This window comes from Ambystoma mexicanum, chromosome 3q (assembly GCF_040938575.1).
Source record: "Ambystoma mexicanum isolate Mex_15411 chromosome 3q, UKY_AmexF1_1, whole genome shotgun sequence".
Classification (NCBI taxonomy): Eukaryota; Metazoa; Chordata; class Amphibia; order Caudata; family Ambystomatidae; genus Ambystoma; species Ambystoma mexicanum.
This window is the reverse complement of record NC_090926.1, coordinates 965,544,388-965,571,903: the sequence shown is the minus strand read 5'-3', so window position 1 is coordinate 965,571,903 and position 27,516 is coordinate 965,544,388. Positions and strand designations below refer to the sequence as shown.

General features: G+C 52.3%; 1 protein-coding gene across 3 annotated transcripts in view; it reads right to left on the bottom strand.

Annotated features, from left to right (window-relative positions):
- COG1 (component of oligomeric golgi complex 1) overlaps nucleotides 1-27,516 on the bottom strand; it is a 311,531-nt gene that overhangs the window by 39,473 nt on the left and 244,542 nt on the right. For all 3 annotated transcript variants that reach the window (XM_069655104.1, XM_069655102.1, XM_069655103.1), the window contains exons 12-13: nucleotides 25,419-25,528; nucleotides 25,224-25,305 (exon numbers count right to left, since the gene is read on the bottom strand). In XM_069655104.1, coding sequence (XP_069511205.1) covers nucleotides 25,224-25,305; nucleotides 25,419-25,528 — 192 coding nt within the window. The remainder of the gene's footprint in view (nucleotides 1-25,223; nucleotides 25,306-25,418; nucleotides 25,529-27,516) is intronic.

The following is a 27,516-nucleotide window of genomic DNA, read 5'->3' as shown; positions in this document are numbered from 1 at the left end:
AATCAGGGCCCCTAGAAATTGCTGGACTTGACTGGGGTCTAAGCTGGATTTCTTCTCGTTGATGGAGATTCCCACACTGAACAGGAGGTCTATTGTTTTCTGAGTATTCCCTAGGCATGTTTCGTAAGAATCCCCTGTTAAGAGCCAGCCATCGAGGTATGGGTAAACCGGGACGGATAGTCTGCGCAGGTGTGCTGCTGCTACTGCCAGGACCTTCGTAAACACCCTTGGCGCAGAGGCAATGCCGAAGGGGAGTACCTTGAATTGATAGTGCCTGTCCTCTATCATGAACCTTAGATATTTTTAGTGCGCTGGCAACACTGAAATAAGAAAGTATGCATCTTTCATGTCCAATGTCGCCATGTAATCTCCCTGTTTCAACAGTGGGATTACTTCCTATAGGGTTACCATACTAAACATTTGAGGTTTGACAAATTTGTTCGCTGGACGCAAGTCTAACACAGAGCACATGGTGAGGTGCTTTTTGGGTACAAGGAAGTACACTGAATAGATACCCTTGTTAACTTGAAGAATGGGGACGGCTTCTATGGTGTCCTTTTCCAGAAGTGCCTCTACTTCTTGTATTAGGATTTGCAGATGTCTGGCATCAGGCGTCGTATTTTGGGTGGTCTGAATTGGGGGGTGGGTCGGGTGAATTCCACACATTACCTGTGGACGACCGTTTTTAGAACCCACTGGTCTGATGTAATTACCTCCCATGCCGAAAGGAAAGATGTTAAGCGCCCCCCCACCGGGGTGGCATGGGAGGGGACCTGAATCCGTAGGTCATTACTGACCAGAGGCTGTGGCTCCCCTGGAGTTGGGGCCTCTGCCTCTACCCTTCCCGCTGACCCCTAGGTGGATAGTTGGCGGTGGCGCTGGATGCTTGCCCCGAGTTCCAGTTGTTTCCCGTAATGTACATGTTCTGTGAGGAACAGGATTGGCCTCGAAAGGACCGGCAGGAACTGCTTCCCCTCTGGGGAGAGGGCTTTTGAGTGATTTGTTGAAGAGACTGAAGAGTCTCATGCTCTTTTTTGGCAGTCTCTAGAGCCTCGTCGACTGCTTTACCAAAGAGGTTTGATTCCTCGATAGGTTTATTTATAAGGGCTGCTTGAGTCTCCGGCTTGAAGCCAGAGTTTCGGAGCCAAGCGTGTTGTTTGAGCAGGGTGCCCTGAGCTAGGGACCTTCCTGCCGTCTCTGCAGTATCCAGGGTGTTTTTCATTACATTTGTGTTGACCTGCCTGCCCTCGGCCACGATAGCGAGTAATTTGGTTCTTGCGGGTTCAGGCACTTCCTGGAGACCTATCTTGCATCAGGTTCCACTATGCATCGGCATAACTAGCAAGCAACGTAGTGTTTGCTATGGTAAAAGCAGCTGCCGTGGTAATTCGCTTACCCAAGGCGTACAGTCTTTTCGACTCCTCATCGGGAGGTGCCTCTCCTGTAGCAAGGGATACTCTTGCCCGTTTCTGGGTGGTGGTAACTACTAGGGAATCAGGGGTGGAGTGGCTTTTAATATATTAAGGGTCGGTAGGCGATGGCCGAAATAATTTCTCCACCTTTGAATTCACTGCCCTGGTCTCGGCTGGTGTGAGCAGGGAAGGAGCCAATCTCCTTTAATGGAATTTAGGAGAGGAATGGCTTGGCTGGAGGGGGGTTTCTCTTTAAAAATGTCCTCCATGAAATCTTGTTCAGGTATGGCCTCCTGGGTGGCGATCTGAAAATAATCGGCTGCCTTCCTTAAGATGGCATTGAAAGACATCTGATCGTCTACTGGTGAAGCCTGGCGAGCCGGAGTGGAAGGAGGGGAATCCAAACATAGGACATCTGTGTCCTGATCTTGAGTAGGCAGCGCCCATGGCTCCGTCTCAATTTGAAGAGTGTCCTCCCAGTTTTCTGTGGCATCCGCCTGGTCATCCGCAGTGTAGTCCTATAGGAAGGTAGTATCCGCTTCATCGTAAATGTCTTGATAAGTGTCAATCTTCATTTTCCTCCCTATAGCGCCGAAATTTGTTACTAATAGCGCTAGACAAAGGCTCATGACCGTCTTCGTAGGCCTCGTGAGCATCGGGGTGCTGTGGCGCATCTTTCGATGTGTCCGCGGCACGCTCCTTGTGCTTCGTCGACTCTTTAGGCTTCAGCCCCACTGCCGAAGTAATTCTTGCAATGCTTTCGGCGATGTCTGTCGAAGCGGACCGTGCCGTATGACTAGGAGGCCTAGCAGTAGATTTTTCGCCTAGCGGTAGATATTTTTCACCTACTGAGAGACTAGAAGGTCTAGCTGTAGATTTTTCCCCGGTAGGAGAAAAATCTACAGCTAGACCTTCTAGTCTCTTAGGGGGCGTTGGAGCATCAACTGCGTGCGCTTCGCCGGCCAAATGTGTTTTGAGGTAGCGCCCTTTTCGAAGGCCCAGTCGCAAGCCGCTGCTGTGGATGCGGGGAAGGCTGTTGATCTTCAAGATCAGAGGAATCCGTCGAAAATTCGGCGGTACCGTCGGCGCTTTTGCCCGTTTCGGCAGAACCGTCGAAACCGGGGTTGGGGTTGTGTGTTTAGTGTGGCTTCTAATGTTCCAAGTCAGGAGCTTCAGTCCATTGGCCTTACCCTTCGCGGTCATGTACTTTCTGGATCATGTTCCACAGTATGTTCTGAGCCTCGCTTGAAATGGCTGTGAGCCATGTGTTCGACAGTTTTTGTGGTAAACAAACATTGAACCCCCCCCAACATTCAACTGGCAACAGGCCTGTCCCCAACCCCCTCCTCTCCTCCCTCATCATCCCTCCAACTGGACAGTGTAATCCCATGTGTGTTCTGCAACTTTTGCATCTGTGGGGAGCTCCGTTTTGCCATTTCCTTTCTTTGCATACCAAGTCGCCCCTAGCAGCTTGTGCGCTGTATCATTGGCGAGTTGGTGTCATGTGGTGTGACCATTATTTCCCCCCGTCGTCAGGTACTGGATCGGGCCGTCTGATCTAGCTTTCCTGGGGGGAGCGGGATGTTCTGTTCTATGTAATTCAGTGCTTCTTCTGCTGTTTCAAAGTGCGATCTTCCTGAGTGTTGGAGACAAAGCTTTGCCGGGAACTGCATAGCGTAAGGTACAGATCTCTCTCCGAGTGCTATTTTATACCTAGTGAAATGTTCGGCGGCCTGTCTGCACTCCAGTCGAGAAATCGGGGTAAATATGGATCCTCGCGGAGTCGTACGTCAGTGTGCCTTTCTCACGGGATAGACGGAAGATGAGGAGTCTATCGCGGTAATTGAGTAAGCGTGCAATAACTGTGCGCAGCGGTGCTCTGGGTTTAGGCAGAGATCTATGGGCTCTCTCGACCAGGAACTGCTGAGAAAACTGGGCTTCAGGTAGGATAGCTCGAATCACGTCTTCCAGATATGTTTCCATGGGCACATTAAGCGTTTTTTCGGCCAGACCAACTACCCTGATATTTCGCCGGGAGCGTGATTCCAAGTCCTCGCACTTGGATTGGACTTGTTTCAAGGATTTCTTGATTTCCTCAATGCCTTTGGTTTGTTTTGTAGAGGTGTCCTCTATTGCCCCTATTCTGGTTTCAGCTTCTGATACTCTTGTGTTTACAGTCTGTAAACCCGATCTGATGGAGGATATGTTGCTGACTATATCATCCAGTCTACTATTGACCGATGCAAATCATGCCTGAAGGGCCGCCATATAGGAGTCTGTAGTGGGTTTGGCCGTTAGAGTACTGGAATCGTTTGGTAGCGGGGGTCTCATGTTCTCGCCCTCCATGTTAGAATTAGTAAATGCGTCCATGGGGCCTTTCCCGATACCCTTATTACCTCTAGGCATGTCCTGAGGTGTAGGGAAATACTCATGTTATTTATGCCCAGTTGCAGTGACGGTCTCACTATATGTGGCTGGAGATTGAGGTTTAATACGTGGAGTGGTTCTGGCCGTTATTCCTAAAAGTAGTGCAGGCTTCCCCAGTGTATCTTATGCTTAGAGGTGATCTCCTTGTCCCCCTTTATCTTAAGAGGCAATAGCTGCGGGTGACGTGATTTGCTATTTCTGTCCCCTAGGTAACCACTTGTGCCGGCTGTACACTGCCCTGAGCTTCAGTGGCGCATGTGAAGCTTGCTAACGTTTCTTTGTGTCAGATTTAGCCTCTGATTGCAAGTTATTGCATGTGGCACTCTTGTTCCCGGCACTCAGTGTTCGTTATGAGCTCTTACGCAGGATTTAAACTGTGCCTCTATGATTGGGTCCTGCGTGCCATGCACTGGTCTTTGTTCATATGGTTCCCGGCACTGCAGAGCTCAACGGGGTCCGCCCCACACCACAGTGTGTGTGCTTCGTTATTGTAAGGAAGGGCCGGTTAGGGCTGGTAGCGGAATTGATGGCAAGTATGGAACGTACTATTAGCCGGGCATCGCCACAGCACGTACCTTATTCACTGACGTTCCGATGGTGCCAGGTCTCGGTAAACCTCCCCGCTGCTCCCCCCGGCCTGCTCGCTCACTCCTCAGCGCACACATCAGCACGGATGGGGGAGCAGGGGTCTGCCGCCGGGTCCAGGCTCTGTTAGTCTGATCCGTCTCTGATCACCCTGTCGGGCCCCGGCAGGAGTACTTCGCCTCTGCACTCCCTGTCAGCGTGGGAGCAATCTCTTTTCAGCGGTGTCGGGCGGTCTCGTCTCCTGCACAGTAATCGCTGCTTCTCCAGCATGGGGTCTGGCATGGATTCACATGCTCATGAATATTCCCCGTCGTCAGGCTGGGAATCCTCGGTAAAGAAAAAACCAGTATCAGTTTCGTTTCTGATCTGTCTTTCGTAGTAATAACCAATCACTGGTCTCTGCGTCATACTGACCACAGCCAATGACTGCCCTCTACCTAAGCACCGCCTCTGGCAGCCATCTTCAGATTTTTACCGCACGTTCATGTGTTGGGATCCTCGTGCTATTGCTCTCGAGCGTTAGTGCTATTTTTTCGCGCTTTTTACAAAAAACTTCGATTCTTTCGGTCAAAAGAGCCTCAAGCTCCACCGATCCTACATCCGATCAACGGGGACCCGTGTCGGATTCATCTGTGCCCCTCAAGGGTGAAGATTTCGTCGAGCTACACTTCGGAGGACTCCAGAAGCTTCTCAGGCCCTGTCTCGGAGATGGCCCAGGAGAAGGGAAGCTCGACGCCCGGAAAGCTGTTCAGGGTCTGCCCTGGATGCCAGCTGCAGAACGTCTTCAAGGAGGACGAACACTCTTTCTGCCTTTACTGCCTTCATGAGGACAAGACGCACGTGGAGAAGGACTGTGCGTTTTGCGGCAACATGTCGGAACGGACCATGAAGGACCGCCATCAACGTCTCGCCAACTGGCTGGAGGGTAAGAGCCCGTCTGGCGAGAAGAAGAAGAAATCCGAGCGGTCTTCTAAGACCTTTGAGGGCGCCCCGGCGACGGGGGCCCAACATAAGGCCAAGCACCGCGAGTCCGCTGGCACCGGGAGCGCCGAACGGTCGGGCTCTGCGGGCGCCAGGCAGGGCGCACCCTCCCCGGCACCATCAACCACGAGCCAACGCTCTGGGTCGGGTAAGAGGAAGGCCGAGCACCCGGCGAAGCTCCTGGAGAGGCCCCGGTCGAGCTCTAAGGCAGAGGAGGAGCGTGGCAGTGCCCCCTCCCTCAAGGATAAGGTGGTGAGCGCACCTAAGGTGGTGAAGGCCTTGATCCATCCGACCAAGCCCTCTATCGAAACGGTCGCGGCGGCCCTGGCTCAGCCTGTGGTGGCTGCACCAGTGGTGGCGACCTCAGGGCCCAGAATCTCCCTGCCTCCTCGGAGGGAGTCTTCCTTTGTGCCCATCGATAGGACCCCCGTGAAACCCTCCGTGGGGAAGAAGAAGGGGGGGCAGGGCGTCGTCGTAGAGTCGGCCTCAACCTCAGAAGAGGAACTGATCGAGGTCTTAAGCCACGGCCTAGGCGTGGAAGAAGGCCAGCCCGTCGGAATGGACCCCGACGCAGGTGACGACGACGACATCGTCGAGGATACCGACGGGGCCCCTGCTCGCCCGTCGGATTCCCCTCTGCCAGCGCCGCAAGACAACTCGGCGGCCATTTTGTTGGCCATACAGTCCTTATGCTCCGAGATAAGGACGAGGCTACCGTTACCGACGGAGGAACCTCTCCCGTCGGGGGATCCAGAACCGGGACCTTCTGGTGTTCCCCCTACCAAGAAAAGAAGGATCCATCCACCACCTCCTTTTCAACCGTCGCGCCCCTTCCAGCCCTCCTCCCCGTCCACCCGAGGGGATGATACGGGGACTGACACGGCAGCGACGGGTACGGACGACGAGGCATACGACGAGGATTTTCCGTCGTCGCCTCCCACCAGGGCCTCTCCGCCCGACGAGATCGGATCTTTCCACTCCATGATCTCCAGGGCTTCCGAGCTTTTTTTGGATTCCGCCAGCTGGGCAACGGTGTTTGCCTTCGACGTCGTGGATGGCTCAAAGCTACGGACTTCCGGCAGGACGTCCAGACCAGAGTCCTGGACATGCCCTTCGACGGGAACAACCTGTTTGGGAAGACAGTGGACGATTCCCTTCAGGCCATCCAGGCGGATACTGAGACGGCCCGGGCCCTTGGAGTCCGGCAACGACGGACGCCCTTTCGGAGCGGCGGAGGCAAGGGCGCCTCCAAAGGTTCCGGCGGCGATTTCGCTTCCTACCGTCAAGCGGCCCGCTCGTCGTCGCAAGAGGCCTACAGAGGACGAGGCAAGTCTAGCGGACCCCGCCGTCGTCGCCAAGGAGGTCAAGGCGGCAAGGCCGCGTCCAAGCAGGATTGAACCGGCCTTGGGGTCGGGCCCCCACCGAAGCACCCCGGTGGGAGGCCGGCTGGCGGGCTTCGTCAGCGTGTGGGAGTCCATCTACACCGACCGTTGGGTGCTGGACGCCCTGGCCCGGGGCCACGCGCTCGAGTTTCAAAGAAGGTGCCCGCGCGTCCCCCCCGTGGCCAGGAAAGAACTTCACGTCCCTCAACTTCTCCTGGAGGTAAAGGCGATGCTCAGAAAGGGCGCCATCGAACTCGTCCCAAAGAGGCTTCGGGGCTCCGGAGTCTACTCGAGATACTTCCTCGTGAAGAAGAAGACGGGAGGATGGCGCCCCATCCTGGACCTGCGACGTCTGAACAAGTTCATCAAGGCGCAGAAGTTCCGGATGGTCACCCTCCAGCACGTCCTGGGTCAGCTGGAGGAAGGAGACTTCCTATCGTCATTGGATTTGGAGGATGCCTACTTCCACATTCCCATCCTAAAGGGGCACCGCAAATTCCTCAGATTCGTGGTCCAAGGGCGTCATTACCAGTTCAAAGCCCTTCCCTTCGGACTACGGTCGGCACCCAGGGTATTCACCAAGTGCCTTGCACCGGTGGCGGCGCAGCTGCGCCGCGAGGGGATCCACGTCTACCCCTACCTGGACGACTGGCTCATCCGCGCCAAGACGAGGGAGCTCGCCGTGGTCCACACGGCAAGGACCGTCCAACTCCTCACGGACCTGGGATTCTCCGTGAACTACGCCAAATCCCACCTGGTGCCCGCGCAAGTCGCACTGTTTCTGGGCACAGTGTCCCTTCTGGCCTCCCCGTCGGAGGAGAGGACCAGGACCATCTTGGGCAAAGTGCAACGGATGTTGGTGGCCGACGCGGCCAAAGTGAGGTCCATCAAGTCCCTCCTCGGGATGATGTCTTCCTGCATCTACCTCATTCCCATGTGCAGGCTCCGGATGCGCCCGTTGCAAGAATTCCTGGATGCGCGCTGGATCCAGACGACGGGCAGCTTCGAGGAAAGGATCAAGCTCGACGAGAGTTTCCGACGAGCGATACGGTGGTGGGGCACCCGCGCGCATCTGACGGCGGTCATGGACTTCCAGACCCCAGCCCACCAGGAGACTGTGACCACGGATGCCTCCCTGGAAGGGTGGGGAGCGCACACCGAAAATCTGCACGCAAGGGGACTCTGGCTCCCGACGGAGAAGTCCCTACATATCAACGTCCTGGAGCTCCGTGCAGTGTTTTGGGCCCTCAGGTCCTTCCTTCCGTCCCTCAAGGGCAAGGTGGTGAGGATCTTCACCGACAACACCACCACCATGTTTTACATCAGGAAACAGGGCGGAACCAGGTCCCCAGCGCTGTCCAAGGAGGCGCAGGACCTGTGGCATTGGGCCGTCGCCCAAGGGATTTTTCTGGTGCCGTTTCATCTGGCAGGGATAAAAAACACCATCGCCGACTCACTCAGCAGGGAGCTGCGCTCGTGCCACGAGTGGGAACTACGGCAGGATCTGGTGGATCGCCTCTTCCGACGGTGGGGCACACCCCAGATCGACCTGTTCGCGACGGCGACGAACACCAAGTGCCGGAGGTTCGCCAGCAGGTTTCCCCAGACGAGGAGCATGGGCGATGCTTTCTCGTTCCCCTGGGAGGGCCTGTTCCTCTACGCGTTCCCTCCCTTGCCTCTGCTAATCCGGCTCGTCAACCAGCTCAAGAGGTCACGGTGCAGGATGATCCTCGTCGCACCTGCGTGGCCGAGGCAGATATGGTTCCCGGACCTTCTGGACTTGTCAGCGTCCCCGCCGATCAAGCTGCCGGCGGACGCGGATCTACTCTCCAGGGAAGGAGGCGCCATCCTCCACCACGACCCGAAGTCGCTGAACTTGCAGGCCTGGCTCCTGCAGCACTAGAGTTTGGAGGATACGACATACCGGCCGATTGCAGAGAGGTTCTTGCAAAGGCCAGGGCGTCCTCGACTCTTAAATGCTACGGACACAAATGGAAGAGGTTCTCTGTCTGGTGCCACGCACAGAAGATTAACCCTCTACGGATTACGGCTCCCCAAGTACTGCCGTACCTGCTGACGCTGGCCAAAGCTGGTCTGGCACATGCGTCCATCAAGATTCATCTTGCTGCGATCTCCCGATACACCAGAACCACGGGCCGGACGTCCTTGTGGTCTCATCGTCTGGTGAAAGAGTTCATGAAGGGACTGTTCAGATCGTTTCCGCCGGTGAAGGCTCCGGCCCCGGCGTGGGAGCTCAACGTGGTGCTGACCAAGCTCATGGGACCTCCGTTCGAGCCTCTGCACTCGGCCCCGTTGAAGTTTCTATCGTGGAAAACAGCTTTTCTTGTGGCCATCACCTCCGCACGACGAGTGGGAGAGATCCAGGCCCTTTCCTGCAAGGCCCCGTACTTGACTTTCCACGACACGAGGGTAGTGCTCAGGACGCACCCCTCCTTCATGCCCAAGGTACCGTCGGACTTCCATCTCAACGAACCCTTGGTGTTACCTGTGTTCTTCCCGTCGCCTTCGTCGCCGGCTGAGAGGACTTTGCACTCGCTGGATGTAGCTAGAGCGCTGAAGTTCTACGTGGACCGCACGAAGGGTTTTCGGAAGACGTCACAACTCTTTGTGAACTTTGGAGCTGTCAATCAGGGGAAGGCTCTCTCGAAGGCTTCCATCTCCAGATGGCTCTCCGGCTGTATCATGTGCTGTCACCGGTTGGCAAACCGACCGCTGCCTGGCCGTCCGAGAGCCCATTCCACCAGAGCGATCGCAGCTACCACGGCGTTCCTATCTGGTGTGCCCCTGCTGGACATATGCAGGGCTGCTACGTGGAGGTCGACGCACACCTTCACGAAATTCTACTGCGTCGACCGGGATTCCAGGGAGGAGTCCAGGGTCGGCCAAGCAGTGCTGCGCAACCTGTTCGCCTGAGGTGAGCCTGGTGAGGAGGTAAGATGCTTCATGTTGAGTTGATGTGATGCTTAATGTTGAGCCTTTGCCACCTCCCGTGGTTGTGCATGTGTGTACTGCTATGTATTCTTTATTCATGAGCATGTGAATCCATGCCAGACCCCATGCTGGAGAAGGAACAAGTTACTTACCTGTAACTGTTGTTCTCCAGCATGGGTCTGGCATGGATTCACATGCGAACCCTCCCGCCTACCCCTCTGCGGCTCTTCACTTGGTCATACTGCCACTTCACGTGCTTCCAAATCTGAAGATGGCTGCCAGAGGCGGTGCTTAGGTAGAGGGCAGTCATTGGCTGTGGTCAGTATGACGCAGAGACCAGTGATTGGTTATTACTACGAAAGACAGATCAGAAACGAAACCGATACTGGTTTTTTCTTTACCGAGGATTCCCAGCCTGACGACGGGGAATATTCATGAGCATGTGAATCCATGCCAGACCCATGCTGGAGAACAACAGTTACAGGTAAGTAACTTGTTCCTTCCTCCACCCCGACAGCAGTGTCCACTCCGCGCCATGCGGGGCTCCTCGCCGCCACAGCCCCGCAGCAGAAGGGGCGGGACGGACTATTTCTCTGCTCTTTCTCCACTCCTCTGTCTCACCGGACTCGTGCGACAGCTAATTTCAGCGGGTTGTCGGTTTTGCAGGGGGACAGCAGCGGGCCGTTCAGGATCCACAGATCTTCAGATTTAATATTCCGCCAAGCTTCACCAGTTTATACACACCAACGTGCAGGATTTCTTGCAACAGGATATATGAGTTAGCGCAGCTCGAATACTAGGCGGTCATCTTCGATGGTGTGCAACAGCGCCCCATCCTCCGGGGTGCAAGTTAATGGGGTGATTTAGTCTCTGTGGCAGGTATGGCATAGGACGGTGCAGGGTGCTCGCTCTCCCTGTTGATATTTGCATTGGTAGTTGAACCTCTGGGGAGGGTATATCGGAAAAGATGAACAAGTTGCTTACCAACTGGTATCGTTCTTTCGACTGGATGTTCCTCCAACGCATTCCACATCTTTGACATGTAATGTCAACAGCTGTGCACTTCGGAAAGCTTTTCAGCAGAGGGCATCCTGCGTCAAAGGCATCGGGTTCATGTCCCTCGAGGGCCTCCGTCGAGGACTACGTCATGGCGCCCGTAGCCTCAGTTTAAGTTTTCTCCCCCAGAACGTGTGACACCATTCTGATGTCTGTTGGACTGCACTTAACCTTGCGGAAACGGAAGCTGCAATCGCATAAGAAATTCTCCTGAGGGGCAGGCTGGGAGGGCAATGTGGAATGCGTTGGAGGAACATCCAGTCGAAAGAACGTTACCAGTTGGTAAGTAACTTGTTCTTCGAATGGATGGTGTTCTCCAATGCATTTCACATCTTTGACAGACTCCCAAAGCAGTACCAGTAAAGGAGGAGGGAAAAGAATTTAGAATACCCAATTAGATTGCGGAATGAAGAACCGCCTTCCCAAAGACCATATCCTGACCATGGATTGTATCCAGGGAATAATGTTTTACAAATGTATGGATGGAAGCCCAAGTAGCGGCATCACAAATATTCCTAATAGGAACACCTGCTGGAGGGCGGTGGAAGTAGCCACGCCCCTAGTGGAATAAGCTATCAACCCTTCAGAAGGATTTTTATCCACCAACCGGCAACACTCGGTAATGGTAAGGATTATCCACCTGGATAAGGTCCGTTTGGTAACAGCCTGGCCCTATCAATGTCCAGCATATCCCTCAAAGAGTTGATCGTCCACTCTGACACTGGATATCCTAGAAATGTAAAAGCTAAGTGCTCTCCTAGGATCTAACCGATGGAGACGCTCCTCTTCCTTACCAGGATGAGGAGGAGGGTAGAAAGATGGAAGAACCACCTTTTGACTCAAATGATACTCGGAGACTACCTTAGGTAGAAAAGGAGGACGTACTCGCAGTACAACCCTGTTCTTATGAAACACAGTAAAGGGTGGCTTAGCTGAAAGTGCCTGCAATCCGCTCTCAGAGTGAGCGGAAGTAACCGCAACCAAGAACACAGTCTTGAAGGACAGTAATCTCAAAGGACAAGAGTGCAAAGTTTCAAACGGAGCACCCATGAGAAATCTCAAAACCAAATTCAAATCCCAAACCGGCACCTGGAATGGGGACGGCGGGAATACATTAGTCAGTCCTTTAAGAAACTGAGATATCAAAGGAATCTTAAAGTAAGGACATTCTTCAGACAAGTGCTTAAAGATAGAAAGCGCCTCCAGGTAACCTTTAATGGTGCCCACTTGAAGGCCAAAGAAAGCAAGAAAGACAAAATCATAGGAATGGAGCACTGAAAAGGATCAACATTGTGATCCCTGCACCAGTCTCAGAACTTTCGGCAAAGGTACAGGGATTTTGTTGCAGGCCGCCTGGCCGAAAGCAACACCTCCATCACGTCATCCGGGAGGTCCCAATCATTATACCTCAACCTTTCAGATACCAAGCGTGAAGGTTGAGAGTCTTGACCTCTGGATGGAGAACCTGATATCTCGTCCCGCCCCCTCACGCGAGAGCAGATCCTCTCGGTGGGGGAAGATGGCATGGAGGGCAGATGGCCATTTCCAGAAGGTCCGGGTACCACACTCTCATGGCCCAATCCGGAGCAATGAGGATAATGCGGGAACCGAACCTCTGCAACACTTTGAGGAGTGACAGGGACTGGAGGAAACGCATACAGCATTGGGAATGACTAATCCACCACAAACGCGTCTCCTAAGGCTCCATTTAGAGGAAACTCCCTTGAGCAGAATCTCTCGCACTTCCAGTTGACACTGGGGGCAAAGAGATCCATTTGCAGGGGTTCCCCAAAGAGCGAAGATCTCCTGAAGGACTTCCTGAGCCAACTCCCACTCGTGAGAGACTGTGCTCGGTCTGCTCAGACCGTCCGCCACCGCATTTTCGTCCCTGGCCAGATGAACTGACGAGATCGTAATTTCCTGCTTGATGGCCCATAACCAGAGCTGCATTGCCTCTCTGCACAATGGGATTGACCCTGCCCCCCGTTTTTGTTGAGGTAATGCATGGCCACTGTGTTGTCCGTCATGACCAAGACACTCTTCCCCCGTCCCGAGGGCAGAACAGCCTTCAGGGCTAGCCTGATGGCTCTCAGCTCTAACAGATTGATGTGGAGTCTGGACTCAGACTGAGACCAACGACTGCTGGCGGTCAAGTTGTTGGCATGAGCGCCCCATCCTGTGAGGGAAGCGTCCGTCACTACAGTCACCTCCGGCCACGATTGCCAAAACGGTTCCCCCTTCATCAGGTTCCCTTCGTTCACCCACCACAGAAGGTCCTGGGAGACCGAGCGTGGGATCTGAACAGGATCAGTCATCTTGCAGGAGAACAGTGACCAATGAATCTTGAGGACCCATTGCAGGGATTTAATCCGCAGCCTGGCCTCTGGCACTAGAAAAATGCAGGAAGCCATGAGGCCGAGCAACCTTAAGAATTTGAACGCCGGGAGACTCTGGGCATGTTGAAACTTGTCACCCATCTGGAAAATGTGATGACCTCTTACCTTGGGAGGCGAACACTTTCAAGGACGTATCCAACACAGCCCCTATGTACTGGAGCTGTTGGGAAGGTGTCAGATGCGACTTCTTGAAATTCAGGGAGAAGCCCAGCCTGTGGAGGGTGCAGCAGGTGACCCAGAGATGATCCAAAGCTAGCTATGGAGAGCGCGCCGGATCAGCCAGTCGTCCGGGTAGGGGTAGACGTGAATCCTCCCCTCACCTGAGGTAGGCTGCCACCACCACCATGAGCTTGGTGAAGACCCTCGGGCGGAGGTCAATCCCAACGGCAGGACCCGAAACTGAAAGTCTGAGTCGCCAGCCGCAAACCTCAGGCACTTCCTGTGTGCGGTATGGATTGGCACATGGAAGCAAGCATCCTTGAGGTCCAGAGACACCAACCAATCCTGAAGTTGGAAGGGCCTGGAGGACTTGAGAAAGAGTGACCATCTTGAACTTGTCCTTCCGGAGGAGTTTGTTCAACCAACGCAAGTCCATGATGGGTCTCAAACCCCCGTCTTTCTTTGGGATCAAAAAATAAAGGGAATACCATCCCCTTGTTCCTCTCCGCTACAGGTACCAGTTCTACACCACCTTTCTCCAGCAGGGACAAGATTTCCTGCGCAAGGAGCGGATCCAAAGCTTCAAAGAGAGTTTCCCCCATGGATTGTCGCGAGGCCGCTTAAGGAAGGGAAGACAGTAGCCGTGGGCTATGGTATCCAACACCCACGCATCTGAAGTAATGGCCTGCCATTCTTCGAAATGCTGAGACAGTCTGCCCCCAACCGGCGAACCATGGGACATGGACTTATGACTGTGCGGCTGCGGCAGTGCCAGAAGGCAAAGAGGCAGCTGCCTGAGCGGCTCTGGCACCACGATTTCCCTGTCCACCACAAGTACCTTTCAGCTTGCCCCTTTGACTGGCGGCCCTTCTCATACTACCAAAGGAGGAGTAGTACCGAAAGGAACCTCCCCTCCACTGCTGTCCCCTAGGAGGAAAAGGCATAGGTTGACGCACCGCAGCGCTCAAAGACTTTGCCGCATCTTTTGAGGTCTGCAGCCTCTCAAGGCTCTTGTCAGCCTTGCTGCCAAATAAATGTGTGCCATCAAAAGTCATGTTGAGAAGACGGGCCTGCACATCCGGAGCAAACCCCAACTTCCGCAACCACGCAAGTCTGCGTATCACAGTACTCGCAGCCATGGATCAGCTAACACTGCCGGCCGTATCCAAACCCGACTGAAGGGATTCACACATAGCATATTTGCCGTCTTGCACGAGAGCAAAGAAACCATTACTTTCTTCCCCCTCGGGAATATGCTCAGCCGCCAAGGAAACAATTCCATAGAGTGTGTGAAAACCTTGCCAAGGCACATGTGGAGTTGGCCGATTTCAAGGCCATGCTCCCAGCAGAAAATACCTTCTGGGCCCAACCGTTGAAGCACTCGTCGTCCCTATCCGGAGGGATGGTAGGGTACGCCGCCTGCCTCGAGGTGTTCATAGCCGCCTGAACCACCAAACTCTCAGGAGTGGGGCGAGTAGACAAATAGCTGGGGTAGCTAACGGAAGGGTGTTATTGTCATGATTAGATTTTTATTCACAGCCGGAAGAGATTCTGGGGACTGCCAAGCAGCTGCCACCCTTTTCTGCAAGGTAAGATGAAATGGCAAAACAGGGTCAGAGGACGGACCTTGATCCAAGAGGTCAGTCAGATCACCCTGCACAAAGTCTTCAGGAGGACTAGACCAGCCCAGATACTCTCCTATAAGAAGTCTCTGCATGAGCGCCAGGCTCAGGTCTACCAAACTCCACTTCCGGGGAAGTGTCCAGTCCACTTTCATCATGGAGGGACTGCCTCAACTCCCCCAACTGACTGTCACCAGAAAAAACTGGATCATCAAGGTCAGCAGGTTCCTCAACCCCAAACCTTTCCTCCTCTTCAAAAATATCATCCAGGGGGGACAGAAGAGGGTCTGGAGGCCAAAACCAGCCTCACCGACTTTGAAGTAGCCTTCTTCGGAGGATCCACAATGTCCGGGTACTCAAACGGCAAATTTCGAGAAAAAATCCCCAAATGCGCCGATAGTGTTGAAGGCTTCGATGTCGACAGCATCGCCAACCTCGACGTCGGGATCGCCGAAGGCTCCAACATCGACACAGGTGCGATGGCGCCGTGGGCTGATACGACGGCAAGGCAGACAGACACAGCACCGAACGAGTCGAAGCCGGCGCCGAGCCCAATAGGTTGCTGTGGTCTAGCTGGGGACTAGGACCGTGACCTAGAGACACGTCTCTTGCGATCTTTGGATTCCTTGTCCATACGAGACCTTGACTGCTCCCGATGAGTGTGCGTTGCGAACCAGAGCCCGAAGGCGTGTGCGCCACGGAACGAGACAGATCCAGGCCAGGTTTGTCAGAAGGCGCGACCGGACCTGTGTCCTGCGATTGAAAAATCGCCATCATAGATTTCTTGAACGCTGCCCAATCCTCCTGAGTGGAGGAATTCGTAGGGCACATAACCTTCCTCGAGGCACCATCCTCCGAGGAGGACGGGGAAGGTGACCGGTGATGGCGCTTCCGCGAGTGCCAGGACAAGGAAGACGAGTGGCGGGAACCCCTGCGAGACCGAGATCCCTGGGATTCCTTCTGACGCGGAGAGTCACCGTCATCGGTGGAAACCCAGTTGGACTTGGAAATCCGGGACTTAACAGGCTTCGAGCCCCTACTTACCCGGGGCTTCCCCTTCTGCTCCCGCAAGGCCTTTGCTTTCAGCCACTTGCATTTCGAGCATTCGTCGGTGTCGTGCGACTCGCTGAGGCACCACAAACAAATGCAGAGGGGGTCGGTGAGCGATATCTTAGACTTGCAGTCCCTGTTCTTGAAACCGGACTGCAGAGTCGTGGGGTCGAAGAGAAAGACATCTTCAATGAAGAAAACACCCGAGGCGTGCCGAGTCTCATGAAGTTAACACGTTCGCAGAAAAATCGGAACTGAGGCTATGGGCACCGTGCGTCCTATTTATAACATCCTGTGACGTCGTCCTCGACGGAGGCCCTCGAGGGACATGGACCCGACACCATCGACGCAGGACGCCCTCTGCCAAAAAAGTTTTCCAAATGCACAGCTGTGGACATTACATGTCAAAGATGTGGAATGCGTTGGAGGACACAATTCATTCGAAATCTGGATACTGGTCTCTTGATGAGGGGGATAAAACACTGCATATCCATGTATGCGGATGATGTGCTCTTGTACATACGGAACCCTATGGCGAATCTGCAACAGGCTATGGCCACGGTTGAGAAGTTTGGGAAATTATCCAGGCTGGTCATTAACAAATCTAAGACAGCTTTTTTATGCCTTGTCTCCTGGCTGAGTTGGTAAAATTCGGGATGGAGACTTTACTTTACGGATTCAAGTACATGAGTATTTAGGTCAGTTCTGATTGGAATGGGATGTATTGCCAGTATGTGGAGAAATGGATCAGAGCTTTTGACAGGCTAACAGGCTTCTGGGTTAAATTTCCCATATCATTGATGGGACTGATGGCGCCGGTGAAGATGATAATACTTCCCAGGCTGTTGTATGTGTTTCAGGTAATGCCAATGGTTCTGAAGACTGCTTGTTTGTGGACACTACACAGCACCCTGTCCAGGTTGCTGTGGAAGGGGGAGACCCTGAGGATAGCACTGGGTAATTTACAACTGCCAGCGGGTAAAGGGGGCTTAGAGGCGCCTGACTTTAGATCATACTACTGGGCGTCAACTCTGCAGCATACGATAGATTGGTTTATCCAATCACATGTGGATCACATTAACAGTTGAATTATGAAAGAATCAGCGCCACATTGACGCTGTCTCTAGTTCCTCCTACTCTTCTTTTCACTATTGTTTTATCCTTTTCCTCTTTTCTCAGCATCCTTGCCAATAGGCGGTCCGCTTTATTTGCTTTAATGTAGTATTTTTGACTGAGTCTAAGCAGATTCGGCTCCACCGCCCTCGTCTGTATTAAATAGAGTTGGCCCCTGACAGCTCTGTATTCCTTTCTAGTAGCTTAAGACTGCCTGGACCCAGTTTCGCCATAATCCCCTTCAGCTTTTCTTCCAGCCTGGCCTCTTCTAGCTTCATCTCCCTAGCCCTTCTTGCTTTTATGGCTATTATCTTCCCACTCAGGGTCGCCTTGAAGGCGTCCCACCGGGTCTGCTGGCTTGTTTCCCCTGTTTTATTGGTTTCGAAGAAGGCTTCTATTTCCCCTTCCACCTCCCCCCTCAGAACCTCATCCTTGAAGAGGGGAGTCAGATAACTCCATTTCCACAGACCCGTCAGAGCCCTTTTTCTGGACAGAGCGAGGATTATTGGAGCATGGTCGGAGAGTATTATGGGTCCCAGCTTTATGCTCTTCGCGATTCCCAATAGCCTGCCCGACAGCCAAATTAGATCTATTCTCGAATGAGTGCGATGGGCATGCGAATAGAAGGTGAACCGGTATTTTTCCCCTTCCATCTCCCTCCATGCGTCATCCAGGGAGAGATCAGCCATTCCACCCTTGAGTTGTTCTGATGCTCTTTCCTAATCAGCTGCTTGTCCTCTGCTCCTATCTTTGGATGGGTTCCAGGCCAAATTGAAGTCCCCCGTTAGCACTATTGAGGATTTTGCAAATCGTTTGAGGCGGTTTAACGCTGATTGTATGTATTCCTCTTGCCCTGAGTTTGTGGCATATAGTGTGGCTACCGTTAGGGTCTCCTCCTTCCCTTCCAGCGTGACTGCAAAGAATCTTCCCTGGTCATCTGAGACCTTCCCTGATCTGCTTAAATCTAACTCATCTTTCAGGGCCAGGAGGACCCCCGCTTTTTTAACTAATTGTGTGACCTTAAGAATTCTAATGTAGCCCCATAGCTTAATTCTGTCTCTGTCCCTTGTCTGGATGTGAGTTTCTTGAAGGGTAATTATGTCTGACCGTTCCAGCCTGACTTATCTCTCTAACTTTTTCCTTTTCTCGAAGGCGTTCAGGCCGTTGACATTCAGGGAGACTATCTTCAGGGTGCCTCTCTCATCCATGATACTTCTTACTGATCTGGCTGGCTCGTGGACCTCGAGGAAGAGCTCCCCCGTGACCCATCCATGCTTGGATCTTTCCAGTTCTACTTCACTTCTGTAGGGAAACGAGACCCTCAAACCCTTCCCCCTCCCCCCTGCCCCTCTCCCACCTCCCCCAGCCCCTGGTGGGTCGGACCAACTGGTCTCTAGCCCCCCTCAAATTGCCATCTCAAGAGTTGATCCTACAGCTACCCACCTGTTTGACCCATGTGGGATGACCCGATCCCATTCCAAGATTCCCCCTGCCCCCCTTCCCCAGCAGGCCTCTGAGATTCCTGCACCAGCATGTGCTCTCGTACTGCTTCTGCTTCGCCCTCCCCAGGCTTGTTTCTCTATCCTACAAAGGTAGACGATCTATTGGTGGAATCATTCTTGCTCTGAAGCCTGACTCATCTTTGGCTCTCAGTCTTTTGTTGGGGGGTGCCATCACCGTTCTGATTGGGAGTTTCCCCTCCTGGCTTTCTTGGGCCGCACCGTAGACCACTCCCATGGTTTTCTAGCCACTCTTTGAGGAGCGGACAGTGCCAGTGGAGCCAGTACGTCCGTGTCTAGGCCCAGCAGGCTAGCTCCCTGTTCGCAAGACGTGGTCCTCTGGTGTTTCCCCAGCCACTCGAACATCAATGCAAATGGGTGCGCTCACCTGTATCGAATGCCTGTCTCGTAGGTGGGTCAGGATTGGCCCCATTCTCTGCCTCTTCATAAGGGTTACTTGTGCCAGGTCCTGATACAGGGCTATCTCTCATCCATTGTAGGAGATCTGCTTTGACTTCCTCGCCTTTTCTAGTATCAGCTCCTTGACGGAGTAGGAGTGCACTGCTACCAGCCCGTCTTTTGGTCTCGTGCCCAGTTCTCATCTCCTGGGGCCCACTCTGTGTATTCTGTCGAATTGTATTTCATTGGGTGCATCTGTAGCCAGGAGATCTGCGAAGATGCCCTTGACTACTTGTCGTAGATCTTGTTCCTGGGTTTCCTCCGGAAGACCTTTAATGAGTATGTTAGAGAGCCTTGACATGTTCTCTAGGTCCTCTGCCTGGAGTTCAAGGTTATGGGTGGCCACGGCCAAGGTTTCTAGTAGAGCGTCTGCCGTCCTTGCATCCTCCACGAGGTTCTGGATTGCTCTCTCGTTTGTATCTACCCCCTGTTCCACTTTGCTAATATCTGTCTCGATTTCCTGTAGGCCTTCTGCTAAGTCTTCCCTTAGCGCGCCATCTGTTTCTGACCTGCAGTGGTGATCTTGTCGACTATTTCTGTAAGAAGTAGCTTCAATGAGGAGTGTGTGCCTGGCAAATTTTGCTCTTCCCGGACCCCTGGAGGCTGCTCCACAATCTGTTCGTCACCCTGCTGCTGTCCGGGTGTACTTCCCATGTCTTTGGCACATATTTTGCTAGGTCACCCTCTTGAGTCTTCTTTGCACTTCTGGGTGTTGGGCCAGAGTCCTTCCCCCTGTTGTTGGACGTCTGATGCGGGGTCCGAGATCCCGTGGGCTGCGCTTCAACTATTTGAGAGGGGGTGATAGATGAGGTGACCTCTCTTGTGTTGGAAATGCTGATCTTCCCACTCTCCCCCCGGGCGGCTTAGGTCTCCCCAAGGTGGTCCACTTCCACCCAGAGTGATTGGGGTGCTGATCGAGTGGCCGGGGCGCCCTATGGCGCAGGGTAATTAGTTCAGCTCTTATTTCAGTTAGTTCCCAGTCCGCCGGGTGGTAGGCCCTGTTGTATAGGAGGCTCTCTGCCTCTGGTACCTCAGTCCTGGGTCTGCCCTACCTCACAGGAATGGCCTTGGCGGGCCGGGTGTGTACCTCTGCCTGGCCCGTCTCTCGCCTCTGGTGTCCGTTCTGGAATTGGGTCCCCCCCAGCGGAGCACGCCAGAGGTCCCGACCCCCGAAGCCGAAGAGTCTGGCAGCAAATTGGGAAGGACGAAGCCTCCTTCTGTATTAACTTTATGGGCCTGGAGAGCTCCTCGCGGAGCTGGGATGAGGATGGGGCCGCTGCACGTACCTTCCTTTGATGGCTTCATATGACCTGGCTCCTCACCTGCCCATATGGGGTGCTCAGCAGCGCTTGTGGGGTCTGGGGGGGATGCAGGCTCTCGTCGCCTCTCTGCCCCATTGTCAGCGATCGATGTGTGCGCAGGGAGGGACCCTCTGCTCCTCCTGCTTCCTCACCGTGGCCTCAGCCCCCCTCCTCAGTCAAGGCCTTCTCCGTCCTCCTCGCACCGCCGGGCCTCCAACCATGCCGGGGACTCGTCACCTCTCTGCCTGCTTGTCAGCGATGCGTGCTCCGGCAGGGGGGACCCTCTGCTCCTCCCGCCTCTTCAGCGTGGCCTCAGCTCCCCCTCCTCAGTCTGGACCCTCTCCACCGGATCACAACCCTTGTTGGGGCTCTGCTCTTGAGCTCGAAGGTGTGTCTGTACGGGCTCACGGGCTTCACAGGGCCCGGCCCGGAACCCCTCCCAATGGGGGATTTTCAGTTGGGATGCTGTTGTATGGTACAGCGCTGAAAGGCTCTGCCCGGCCCCAGACGGCCACGAGATGCCTCCGCTCTGGCGCAGGTAGGGTGCACCAGGCAGGCGGAGGACCCCTAGCCCCGGGTCCACGCTGCGTCCAACGGCCAAGGGGAATCTTCTCCTCCTCGTCTTGTCTTCCAGCGGGGGCGCTGGGTGATAGTCTGCAGATTCCGGCCCCCCACCGCAGCAGGGCCAAGGCACGCTCCTTCGGTCTGTGACAGTTAGACCGTCTGCCTCCCACCTGCAGTTGTGTCCACTGGGTCTAGGGTTCAGTCGGGCCGGCTGCAGCCCCCTCACCCCGGCTCGCCCGGGTCCCGATTGCTTCCATACGGTGTTGGCCTCACCGACAATGGAGGGTCTCCCCCGATGCTCCGCTCCTTGCAATCCGATTGCGGTGGTGTGCCTGCTGCTGTTCCGCCTCACCCGGGGAGTGGTGGCGCGGGCCGGCTCCCGCAGTGCTTGGCGTGGCAGTCTCCTCTGGCGGTTGCCGTCTCCGGAGCTTTAGCACTTCAGGGGGCTGCCTTTAATCCGGCTGTCCCGCGACAGCGAGGTCCCTCTCCAGGGGTTAATCCCACAAGCTTTTGGTGCCTGGGGAGGGCTGGTCACCAGTTCTCTGCTTCGCGAGGCCTCGTAGGTCGGGAGCGCAGTGGACTAGGTGTTCACTCATGCTCGGCCATCTTGGAATCTATTGGTGCGTTTAAGATCTTTCAGCGTGCCTTGTCCTCACATTTCTTTTTTACCACTTATTTTGCTGATGCTTTTCCAAGGACCTGGGGCACCAACATCTTTAGTGCTGATAACCAGGTCTCTCCTTTGTGAATGTCCATGACGACACCAGGAGCATGGTACAAACCTTTTTATGCGTAGTGAGAGTATGGGGTGGTCTTGGCTGTTGCAATCTGGGCAACCTTATGAGGGAGTCCAGAGTTTCACAAAAGGAGCGCTCGTCCCTTCTTTTAGTGATATTTCCAACTAGCTCTTGAATTTGCCACTTTCCAGCTTCTCTATTCGGTAATGTTGTCGAAATGCAGAGAGATTTCAGAACTATCCACGTCCAGGGTTTGGGCTGCCCAAAGACATTCCTTTTGCGTTTGAAGCGTCTTAGGTCAAACGTTATTACAAGCTGCTCACCTGAATTCTTTGGAGGACAGAGATAGCAAATTCTAAGCTATCCACGGAATAAGTGATTACAGAATGGGCAATACTTGTCCTTCAGGCTCAGACACAATTATTTACAATTCGCTATTATACCTCCCTCAGCCTGGTGCTGCACCATGAGGAAAATGAACAAAGTCTCAAAGTTATCTGCTCTTCTTCCACTCCTCCACTTTGTGAATGAAACTAGAGGAGGGGGTGGGGCTAGGGAAGTAATATACCATGTGGGTAGTGTGAGAAACCTGAAGGTGTCACACCGGCTAGTCCCCAGGGATCTGTCATCCAGGTAGCCAGTACACGGCCATCACTTTTGGAACCAGTTCCTCGGGTTGGACCAGTGCAGGAGGATCACATGGGTGAGGGGTTGTCGGGGAGTGAAAGTGGGACACCGGATGGCGAGACGCGGTATCCCCTTCCCTGTAACACTTTTACCCCAGGATACTTAGCAACTCAATCCCCTCACCCCCTTCCTAACACAAACATTTACTCACGGACAGCTCACTACAAGAGAAAACAGACTAGCACTTGAGCTGTATATCGAACATGTCCCAATACAATGGTCAGGCAGGGTCAGGCAACTACTGCTGACCATTACACACACCTGACTTACATTAAATTTCCCCACACAGATAAAAGGCGGAGCACGAAAGCACACTCTGAACAAGGCAAAGCACACAAGGAAGCAGCAGTTCCAAGATGGCAGTTTAATACAAAGCACAAGATGGCAAAACCAAAGATGATTGCAAGGAGGGAAATGCCCTTGACCGTTTCAATGAAAGACTGTTACTTTTATGAACCTTTGAGAATAGGAACCGTATGACCAGGAATCAAGGCTGAAGAATCCTGCATTGTGTGTCAGAGGTACCCGGGGGCTTGATAGTCAAGGTGGGGAGAATCGCTTGACGCTGTGAACTGTCCTTACCTCCAACAACAAAGTAGTGCCAGTGAAGTCAGCACAGCCGGTGAGTTGGGGAGACCGATACCAGACCGGTCTGTGTTGAAGCCAAGGTTGCAAGCGGCAACACTGTATATGCGAAAACTGAAGAGAACAGTATATGAAGCGTATGTGGAAAGCGTGTGAACACAATCAAACAGCAGATGAGCTATTGAACTTTGAAGCCAAGATACAATACCGTACACAGAGTGGTCCGGCACTACATGGGTGCTCGTTCGAAAGGTTGTTAGGTATCCAGCTGAAAGGTGGCAAATGTGAAGAGTGATAAAGAATTGTGAAATCAAATTGGCCCTGCAACGGATCAAGCAAAAACCAGTCCATATTGATGAAAAAGTATATGAAGTTGATCGAGTCTGGCGGAGGGAGATCAGCTAAACGCTTTTGGTTAAAGCAAGTTTGTGTAAAGTTGTATTGGAAATTGTAATTAGTCCAAGACTTGCGGAAGGAGACCAATTGAACATTGTGTTAAAAGGGATCTGAGCCCGACTGAGGGGGATCTGAGCCTGACTGAGGGGGATCCGAGGTGAACCATGAGTCACAGAGAAAGAATATCCTATGAGAAATTGGATGCATAAATCATTTACGAACATTGTGTTGAGAAGTTTGGAGCCCGGCTGAATAGTGAATCGCCTAAGAAATTGGGTACTAGTGAAAATCTGAAAGAGGGAAAGAACTTGCTTGTTTGTCACATCAGACCCTCTGAATGAAAATCCCTGATGCTAATGATTGAACTGTATCCTTGGGCTAGAGAAGCCAGAGACTATGCTAAGCTCGAGTGCACTGCCTTGTCCTGTGTTGAAAACGTGAGGGAGAGGCAAACAGCCTGAACATCCCGACATATCATTTTGTGAACTCTTCTTTCTTTTTCCTAACATTGTTTCCCACACTATTAGTATTTAGAGGAAAGGATTGCCAATAGGTTTATTAGTATAGGCCCTTTTATTTTGACAAGACACTACTAGGACTGCGTTATTATTTGATGGTCGTAGCTTGCTCCCATCTGTAGATTTAGGATTTCAAAGTCTTTTTTAAGTTCAGTAAACACCATTAAACTGTGGATACCATGCCTTCCTTACAGTAGCAAATACACATCAAGCATGCATTTTATCACTGGAAAGCCCCCGTTGATGCCCAACTTGAACAGTTGTAATATTCTGATGAATCTAAAACCAATTCATACGCTGAAAAATGTTACTGATGCTTCTCCTTGATCCCTACCTCACCCCATCCATTCTCTGGTTCACTAACCATGGTACATATTCCACTGCAAGGTACCCACCTGCACCAATTTCCCAACTACTGTGGAAACACAATGCCTCCATAAATACAAATGCTATCTTAATGAAACGTTCCTCCCAGTATATTCAGAGGCCGATCCTTCACAGTCATCAGGGACAGAATGTCCCCTTTACCATCTAATTAGGGATCTCATCATGACACTTATTCAGGACAGGCCCCGTTAAACTAGGGGTAGCCAACAGGTTACACTTCAGGTGTATTAGTCTCCAATTGTTACGATCCCTCACCTCTGACTAAATTGGCTGGGGTAGATGGGGGCTGCAAGTTAAAGCATCTGAAGAGGGACAGGTTGGCTACCCTTAAAACCTTTTGTTAGTCAGTCATCAGTCTGGGCTCAGCCTTCACTGTACTTTGCGTAGGGGCTGTATCCCGTGGGCAGCTAACTGTAAAAACATATTAACACTATATCTCTGTGTATTGGAGAACCTTCATGGTGGCCATAACTAGGATCAGAAGACCCTGTTTAGCAATCCATCACCACCACAGTTTTTATTTGGCCACCAGATAACTAACATTAAAAACACGTGTGGTTTGTTCCCAAGAACATCACTGATAATTTACTACCTAGTCCAACGATTGAAATAAAATGGATTAAGACTTGTTTCTTGGGGATGCTAACAGCTGTCACAAAAAACAATCACGGGTTGTGATCCAAAGTTGCCAGAGGCAACTAGGGTCTGACCTGACATCACCATTAGTAGAGAGGATGAAATGGCATTCATGGAGTCAAACAGGAAGTGTGAAATGATGACACCAGAGACCAAAAATGAGAGAACATGTAAGTCACTAGTCAAACAGGGAGTGGGCAATGGGGCAAGACCGATAATAGGTGAACAAGTTAAGTCAGTAGGGGTATAGTACTTTGCAAGACTGCAGGTAAACCACTATTTTTACTGGAAATTCTACCATTTCAGCACTCTGACCAACCTGTGTCTGCATCCCCGATGAGATTCCAGCCGTGGACTTGGCCTTTCGGGAACTGGACATGCTCAGCGGTAAGAGCCCAAACCTGTATTTGTTTTTACAAAGAAAAGGAGGTTAGCATAAGAGAAAAGCGTGTGCATCAAATATTTCATATAATACAAGGACTTGATCAGCACAAGTCAAGGGTAAGCTCCTCACCGGATTTGACTGGATGCCAGTGGCAGAATGTTGTGGAGTTCCTGTGAGCTGAATGTGGCACTGCGGCTGGTATACTGGCTCTCTGAATCGGTCAGTAAGCCAAACAGGACCTGGGTGAAAGGACAGTGGGAGAGACAAATGAGTTCCTGCTACCAATAATACAAGATCTAACAAATGTAACGACTCAAAACCAATTTGGGGTTCTCCAGTTTTTACATTCATGTGATCAATCTGTCTATAGGTGACCAAACAGTGCCAAATATGAATCAAAAATCAGTGAATGCTGTTTGTTCTTTGCTCTCCACTTCCTTTAGGACCATATTCCTGAGCTGGTCCCTCTCTTTCTAGATCATGTTTATTGTCCAGTTTAGAGCCAACAGTTAATCAATGTCTGGGATTTTATGGTATACCCAGCATGTCTTTCTTGGTCAGACTTCTTTCTTGACTGGAACAGGATTTGTCCGGAGCCCACCCCCACCCCTGCCTCAGTTCTGTCATAGCCTTCCACTGCCTTACTTTTTGTTGCTCTTCACTTTCCTCTGCTCATCCCTTTCTTGGTCTTTCCTTTTCCCCTCTCATGCTTACTGTTCCTCACGCTCCTAAATGGTATGCCTCTGATCACTCTACCGTGATGTTCTTCCTCTCCTATCGTCTCTCCCCATATGTTCTTATTCTCTTTTCAATATCCTTCACCCCACTCAATCCTTTTCCTCCTCTTTCCTTGGTCTCTCTTCCCTTTCTTTCTCCTCTTGCCTCAGTGTCTGTTAACCATCCAACTCCTAATTCAGATACTACACTTCTTGATGTGCTGCCTTTTGGATCGTACTGCATTGCATTTAGGATTTGTATACAACATGCACCCTTCCCTACCATGGTTATGATAGTGCTATAGAGTAAATGTGGCAGGTCACACAGGCAAATAATTCAAATGAAGGATCAGAATTAGGAGATGGACAAGGAGGCATTGTGTGCAAACTTTAGGTTTATTCTCTCAGGAAAAAAAAGATCTATGCTATCCTCAAGTCTCAGGGTCTGGACCCTATTCTACAACAAAACTCTGACCCAACACTATAAAATAACAAATATAAACTTAGTAACAATATATTTTGGGCCTTAGCCATCTCAACTGAATGGTGGTTGGCTTCTGACGCCCCTTCTTTGGTAAGGACTGTTTACTAGAGCTGGTGCCCTACTGCAAAGTTTATGCTTGCATTATCAGAGTGTCTTACACTGTAAGGTTTGTCTCAATGGATTCAGTGTCTCTCCAGCTTGGGTACAGCGGTCATGTGCCTTCTTTTGTGGTTCCACCTTCTGCCTTCCTCCTGGTCTCTCGGTCTACCACCACATTGTCTGATATCACCCGAATACCTTTCACAATGTGTGCAGGATTTTCATACCAGTGTCCTCTTCTCTTCGATGTGCCTTTCCCCCTCCTATTGGCTCCCAGCTTCACTAGACTGCTCAGGCCCATCTAATCATAAGGTTTTCTCCGGGTCCAGGCTATCATAATACACAGGCTTAAAAACCATGTTATGGCCTACCACTTTTCTGTTCGTCAGCATTTGTGCACTCTCAGCGGCCCGTGAGAGTGGGCTTCCCAGTCAGCTTGCTTTCTGCGTTGTTGGGATGCTGCAATTTGTGCTGGTGAGATGAGAGTTACTGTGAACAGGAGCTGCTCGATTTGCAACTCTTCACCCACACATCTTGTTCGGTTGCCGCTACGGTGGGTTCCGGTTATCGTAGTCCTGAAAATGGAAAGAGAACTCTTGCCAGGAGAGTGGCTGGATTGGCACTGGCAGATGCCATGGTATGGTGCCTACCGCCAGGTCTGTAGGGGTTCCTGTTATCCCCTGACAAAGCCCTGACCCAGTCATGGTACATACACGTGTGTTGTGTGAAATATGCTTTTCTTGAGTTTAACCTAGTGTTTTAAGGCCCAATTAGTATGGCAGACATAACTTACTGTAATCTTATTTCTGGGGCTTTGCATAGATTAGCAAACAGTTCCTGGAGAAGGTGGTGGGTTGTTTGAAGGTACAGCAGTAAAATGATGTTTTAACAGCACTTGGCCCACCTGTGTTTCACCTCTTGAATGTGT